The 7335-nt window shown below is 52.0% G+C and overlaps 1 protein-coding gene across 1 annotated transcript in view; it reads left to right on the forward strand.

The window, feature by feature from the left end:
- madd (MAP-kinase activating death domain) overlaps positions 1-7335 on the forward strand; it is a 224082-nt gene that overhangs the window by 132502 nt on the left and 84245 nt on the right. The window contains exons 11-13 of the mRNA XM_048607272.1: positions 1758-1861; positions 3504-3697; positions 4205-4463. Of these exons, the coding sequence (XP_048463229.1) occupies positions 1758-1861; positions 3504-3697; positions 4205-4463 (557 nt within the window). The remainder of the gene's footprint in view (positions 1-1757; positions 1862-3503; positions 3698-4204; positions 4464-7335) is intronic.

Genomic DNA, 7335 nt, shown 5'->3' on the forward strand with positions numbered 1-7335 from the left:
AGAAATTCACCCCTAGGAAGAAATAACATTCTGAGAGGAGGATGAGGCAGCCATGGCTAACAAGGAAAGTCAGGGACAGGATAAAAGCAAAAGGAAAAGCATAATGTGAATATTAATGGGAAGCCAGAGGATTGGTAAGCATTTTAAAAACCAGCAGAGGATAACATTTTTAAAAAAAAGCAATAAAGGGGGAGAGGTGAGTGTTGCGGCCATGAAGGAGAAGGTGCTGGAGAAGCTGAAAGGTCTGAAGGTGGATCTATCACCCAGTGTTCTGAAAGACATAACTGTGGAGGCATTGGTGGTGATCTGTCAGGAATTACTGGAGTTGGTGAGGATGCTAGGTGACTGTAGAATGACTAATGTAACACTTCTATTTAAGAAGAGAGGGAGACAGAAGACAGGGAACTATAGACTAGTTAGCCTGGCCTGGTAAGATATTAGAGGCTCTTATTCAGGATGAGAGTGCGGAGTACTTAGAAGTGCATGGTAAAATAGGGTGGAGACAGAACGGCTTTGTCAAGTGGTGGCCATGCATGATAAATCTGTTAGAATTGTTTGAGGAGGTAACAAACAAGTTGTACAAAGAAAAGACAGTGCATGTGATCCATTTGGATTTCCACAAAACCTTTGACAAGGTGCTGCACAGGAGACTGCTAAATAAGAGCCCATGGTGTTAGGGGTAAGGTATGGGCATGGATAGAGGACTGGCTGACTGGCAGAAGACAAAGTACGGGTAAAGGGGTCTTACCAGATAGTAGCTGGTGACGAGTGGAATTCCATAGGGGTCTGCATTGGGACAATAACTATTCACATTATACTTTAATGATCTGGCCAAAGGAACTGAGGGCATTGTTGCTATGTTTGCAGATGACACAAAGTGGAGGGACAGGTAGTGTTAAGGAAGTGGGAAGACTTCAGAAGGTCTTGCACAGGCTAGGAGAGTGGGCAAAGAAGTAACAGATGGAATACGGTATGGGAAAGTGTAACTTTATGCATTTCGGTAGGAAGAATAGAGATATGGACTATTTTCTAAATGGGAAAAGGCTTTGGAATCTGAAGCACAAAGGGACTTGGGAGTCCTAGTTCAGGATTCTCTTAAGGTTAACGTGCAAGTTCATTTGGCTGTTAGGAAGGCAGATGCAATGTTATCATTCATTTCAAGACGGCTAGAATATAAGAGCAGGGATGTATTGCTGAGGCTGTATAAGGCTCTGGTCAGACCACAATTGGAATATCGTGAGCAGTTTTGGGCCCCAAATCTAATGAAAGATGTGCTGGCATTAGAGGGGCTCCAGAGGGTTTTTACAAGAATAATCCTGGGGATAAAGGGCTTGTGATATGAGGGGCGGTTGAGGACTTTGAGTTTACGAGGATGGGGGTGGGAGGGTGATCTCACTGAAACTTACAGAACACTGAGATGTCTAGATAGAGTGGACATGGAGAAGATATTTCCATTAGGAGGAGAGACGAGAACCTGAGGGCACAGCCTCGGTGAAGGGAAAGCCCTTTAGTAGTGAAATGGGGAGGAATTCCCTCAGCATGAGGGTGCTGGAACTCATTGCTGCTGATAGCTGTGGAGGCCAATCATTGAATGTATTTAAGACAGAAAAGTTCTTGACTAGTAAGGGGATCAAGAGTTACGGGGCAGGAGAATGGGCTTGAGAAATACATCAGCCATGATTGAATGGCGGTGCAGATTCAATGGGCTGAATGGCCTAATTCTGCTCATATATTTATGCTTTTATGGTCTCTTCCAGTGGCAGCGACAGCGTGGAGTACAACGACTCCAGCTCTTCCTACTCGTCCCTGGGTGACTTTGTGAGCGAGATGATGAAGTGTGACATCAAAGGAGACACACCTAGTGAGTATCCAGTGTGACTGTGTTAATGTCTGTGTGCACAGCCATTCTCTGGGATAGTGGGCCCTCTGCACCACTGCTGCTTTGGAGCTGCATGCTTATCATGTGCTGCGCAAGCACTGTGTTGGTATATTTTCCTATTCGAAGCACACAGTGCCAGTTGCCAGCCTGCCTTAGAGGTGGCATGCTCCTGGAATTACCAGAAGGATCCTGCAAAGGCCCAGACTAATGCTATGGGGACACAGGTTTGAATCCCACAACAGCAACTGGGAGAAATTGAGTTCACTTGACCGATAAATTTGGAATTCTAAGCCAGTCTCTGGAATGGTGAGTGTGAAACTAGTGGCTCGTTCTGAAATGCTCTCTGGTTCACTAATGCCCCTCAGGGAAGGAAACTTGCTGTGCTTACCTGGACTGGCCTATAGTTTCAGATGATATGGTTGACTCCAGGCTGTGAATGGGCCAAAAGTAGACACCTAGAATCAACAGCAAGTCACTATGCCCTTGTGGGTTCCCAGCATAGTCAGTTGGCTCCTGCGATCGGTCGGTCAGTGTGGCTCCTACGGTCAGTCGGTCGGTCAGTCAGTGTGGCTCCTACGGTCGGTCGGTCGGTCAGTGTGGCTCCTACGTTTAGTCGGTCAGTGTGGCTCCTACAGCCAGTCGGTCGGTCAGTATGGCTCCTACGGTCAGTCGGTCGGTCAGTGTGGTTCCTGCGGTCAGTCGGTCGGTCAGTCGGTCAGTGTGGCTCCTGCGGTCAGTCAGTCGGTTGGTCAGCGTAGCTCCTGCGGTCGGTCGGTCAGTGTGGCTCCTGCAGTCAGTTGGTCGGTTGGTCAGCGTGTTTCCTGCGGTCAGTCGGTCAGTGTGGCTGCTACGGTCGGTTGGTCAGTGTGACTCCTGTGGTCGGTCAGTCAGTGTGGCTCCTGCGATCAGTCGGTCAGTGTGGCTCTTATGGTCAGTCGGTTGGTCAGTGTGGCTCCTGCGGTCAGTCAGTCGGTCAGCGTAGCTCCTGCGGTCAGTCGGTCGGTTGGTCAGTGTGGCTCCTGCAGTCAGTTGGTCGGTTGGTCAGCATGGTTCCTGCGGTCAGTCGGTCAGTGTGGCTGCTACGGTCGGTCGGTCGGTCAGTGTGACTCCTGTGGTCAGTCGGTCAGTGTGGCTCTTTATGGTCAGTCGGTTGGTCAGTGTGGCTCCTGCGGTCAGTCAGTCGGTCAGCGTGGCTCCGGTGGTCAGTCGGTCGGTTGGTCAGTGTGGCTCCTGCGGTCAGTTGGTCGGTCGGTCAGTGTGACTCCTGCGGTCAGTTGGTCGGTCAGTATGGCTCCCGCGGTAGGTCAGTCGGTCAGCGTGGCTCCTGCAGTCATCGGTCGGTCAGCGTGGCTCCTGCGGTCAGTTGGTCGGTCGGTCAGCGTGGCTCCTGCGGTCAGTCGGTCAGTCGGTCGGTCGGTCAGCGTGGCTCCTGTGGTCAGTCGGTCGGCGTGGCTCCTGCGGTCAGTCGGTCAGTGTGGCTCCTATGGTCAGTTGGTCAGTGTGGTTCCTGCGGTCAGTCAGTCGGTCAGTGTGGTTCCTGCAGTCAGTCGGTTGGTCAGTATGCGGCCAGCTGTTCTCCCTCTGTGTGCGTGGCCTGTGCTTAAACAAGCTGCTGTTATTGCAGATGTCGACCCTCCCAGCCATGCTGCCCTTGGTGATCCCAGCGAAATTGAGTTCCAGGGATTTCAGAAATATCGGGAGGATCTGGATGACCAGGGGCCGGACAGTGAGAATTCCCTGGACAACAATCCTCCCCGCTCCAGCTCCAGTACGACAGCCAGCAGCAGTCCCAGCACAGTCATACAGGGCACCAACCATGTAAGTTTACATAATGGCGACAATTTTCCTTCACTCCAATGCCCATGTTGTGCCACTGTGCAACTGCCTGTCTTTGTCGCTTGGGTGTTGTCTGCCACTTACTCTCTGTTCGTCCTCCATGCCCCTTCTCAGCCACACAGCCTCCTCCCATAAAGTGCGAGTGATCACCCTCCCCCCTCCTACAGTGGCCCCCCTCCATATTTCCTGCCTGTGGTGATCCTGGTGTTCCCTGTGGTGGTCTCTATCTCCACCCCCACCACTCCCCCTTGGCACTGAGCCCTCTCAGAATTGTCCCTCACTCTGCCTCAGGAGCTGACCATTGATTTGCTCCTTGGCGGGCGGTTGAGTAGGGGTGACCCTGTGTCCAAGGGTGGTGTTGGGGATGTGTGGTGACACGGGTGTGAGGAGAGGGAGGTGTGGTGGGTGGCAGTTGTTCTCATGTTTGGGCCAGGGTATCAGCCCTGGGCTGAAGCTCTTACTGAGTGCCACCTTTGATTGGTCCAGCAGGAGTCCATTGATTCGACAGAGGCGGAGGAGAAAACACTGACTTTCCACAACCATATCTCAGCGGTGTCCATCCAGGCCTTTGCCAAAGCCAGCCTGGAGCGGAGGGAGAATGATGGGATGTTGGAGGGGCCAGTCCGCCAGCGAGACTATGAGAACCCATACTTTGAACCTCAGTACGGTTTCCCCACAGAGGACGAGGAAGACGAACAGGGGGAGAGCTACACGCCACACTTTGCTCAGAACATGAATGACAGCCGGTGAGATTTCAGGCTGACCATTGAAACCTCGCCCAATGCCCCTTTTTCACTGTGACTGCTGTGCAGGGTGGCTGCAGGACTGCACTAAGGGCAACACAGTGAACATGGGGAGCTGTGGTACAGCCTGTTTACAAGGCATTGGTATTCACCCAGTCCAGTGCTCCCAGTAATTCATACAGCAAGTCAGGAGGTTGCTTTGATGGAGACAGTGCCTCTGGGTGAAGGTGTGCCTGGGAGCGGGGGGTTCTCTGCCTCTGGGTGAGGGTGTGTCTGGGATGGGGGGGGTGGTGGAGGGGGGAGCGGGATCTGTATCTCTGGGTGAGGGTGGATTGGGGAGCTGTGCCTCGGGTAGAGGCACCTCCAGGTGAATGCAGGTTGGGGCACACCTATTGCACGCACATTGGAAAATGGGGAGAAGGTGTGAGAGAAAGCCGATCCAGGCGCTGGGAAGGGTTATGGGTGAGAATGAGGGTCACACCTGGGCACAGAGAGGGAGCCGAGGGTGAGTCATGTCTAGATGCTGGGAGGGGTCGAGGGCATGGGTCGTGCCCGGTCACAGCAAGTGAGTGGTGGAGCACACCTGAGGAGCTGTGTCGGTGGACTGGCAGTATGGGGACCATGGCAGTGTCATAGCCTCCAGTTTCATACTGCCCTGTGTGCAGTCAGCAGTTTGAAGGTTACAAAGGGCCAAATTTAACTGGCCTTGCTACGTGGGCTGACCCAACTGTAGTTTCTTTTCAATGTACTGCGATAACCTGGGTTTGATTAGCTACATTTTTGTGTATTGTTCATATCCTAAAAGACCTGCCTCAGGTCCAGTGCTGGCGTCATAATAATGTCGCTGAATTGGTAATCCAGAACCTCAGGCTAATATTCTTGGGCCAGGAAATGGCAGTTAGAAGTAAGATTTTTTGTTAATCTGGAAAGAAAAGCATCCATGGAAACCATGTAATTATTGTCAGTTGTCATTTTAGAAAGGGCATCTAGTTCACCAACGTCCTTCAGGAAGGGAAATTGGCCAACCTTGCCTGGTCTGGCCTACATGTGACTCCAGACTCTCAGCAACATGGTTGACTCTGAACTGCCCTCTGGGCAATTAGATATGGGCAATAAATGTTGGCCTAGTCAACACATTGTGGAGCTGGAGGAACACAGCAGGTCAGGCAGCATCAAAGGAGCAGGAAAGTCAACGTTTCAGGTCAGGACCCTTCTGCTGGCCTAGCTAGTAAAGCCCAGATCCTGTCAATAAATAATTAAAAATAACCTGCTCAAAGTTTTTGAGAAGATTTGTAGCTCGAGTTGTGGATGAGGTTGTAGACTTGCTCGCTGAGCCGGTGTGTTTGGTTGCAGACATTTCGTCATCCTGCTAGGTAACATCGTCAGTGCGCCTCTGGTAAAGCATTGGTGTTCTGTCCCCCTTGTTATTTATATGCCTCGGTTTGCTGGGATGGTTGGCATCGCTTTCGGTTCTGTTTTTTAGTGGTTTGTATATTGGGTCCAGTTCAATATGTTTATTGATGGAGTTCCGGTTGGAATGTCAGGCCTCCAGGAATTCCTGGCATGTCTCTGTGTGGCTTGTGCAATTATGGATGTGTTGTCCCAGTGGAATTCATGTCCTTCTTTGTCCGTGTGTACTGAGACCAGTGAGAATCGTGTCTCTTGGTGGTTAGTCGGTGTTCGTGTATCCTTATTGTCAGTTTTCTTCCAGTTTGGCCTATGTCATGTTTCTGTCAGTCTTTGCATGGTATGTTGTATATTATTGAATCCGAGATAGTAGGAACTGCAGATGCTGGTGAATCCGAGACAACAAGGTGCAGGGCTGGATGAACACAGCAGGCCAAGCAGCATCATAGGAGCAGAGAGGCTGACATTTCGGGCCTAGACCCTTCAACAGAAAAGGGGGAGGGGAAGGGGGTTCTGAAATAAATAGGGAGAAAGTGGGAGGCGGATAGAAGATGGATAGAGGAGAGGATAGGTGGAGAGGAAACAAACAGGTCGAAGAGGCGGGGATGGGGCCAGTAAAGGTGAGTGTAGGTGGGGAGTTAGGGAGGGGATAGGTCAGTCCAGGGAGGACGGACAGGTCAAGGGGGCGGGATGAGGTTAGTCGGTAGGAGATGGAGGTGCGGCTTGAGGTGGGAGGAGGGGATAGGTGGGAGGAAGAACAGGTTAGGGAGGCAGGGACGAGCTGGACTGGTTTTGGGATGCGGTAGGGGGAGGGGAGATTTTGAAACTTGTGAAATCCACATTGATACCATTGGGCTGCAGGGTTCCCAAGCGGAATATGAGTTGCTGTTCCTGCAACCCTCGGGTGGCATCGTTGTGGCACTGCAGGAGGCCCAGGATGGACATGTCATCTGAGGAATGGGAGGGGGAGTTGAAATGGTTCGCGACTGGGAGGTGCAGTTGTTTATTGCGACCTGAGCGTAGGTGTTCTGCAAAGCAGTCCCCGAGCCTCCGCTTGGTTTCCCCGATGTAGAGGAAGCCACACCGGGTACAGCGGATGCAGTATACCACATTGGCAGATGTGCAGGTGAACATTGCTTGATGTGGAAAGTCTTCTTGGGGCCTGGGATGGGGGTGAGGGAGGAGGTATGGGGGCAGGTGTAGCACTTCCTGCGGTTGCAGGGAAAAGTGCCGGGTGTGGTGGAGCTGGAGGGGAGTGTGGAGCGGACAAGGGAGTCACGGAGGGAGTGGTCCCTCCGGAAAGCCGATAAGGGTGGGGAGGGAAAGATGTCTTTGGTGGTGGAGTCGGATTGCAGATGGCGGAAGTGTCGGAGGATGATGCGTTGGATCCGGAGGTTGGTGGGGTGGAACGTGAGGATGAGGAAGATTCTTTTTTGGTTGTTATTGCGTGGACGGGGTGTGAGGGATGAG

This window comes from Rhincodon typus, chromosome 17 (assembly GCF_021869965.1).
Source record: "Rhincodon typus isolate 14 chromosome 17, sRhiTyp1.1, whole genome shotgun sequence".
Lineage (NCBI taxonomy): Eukaryota > Metazoa > Chordata > Chondrichthyes > Orectolobiformes > Rhincodontidae > Rhincodon > Rhincodon typus.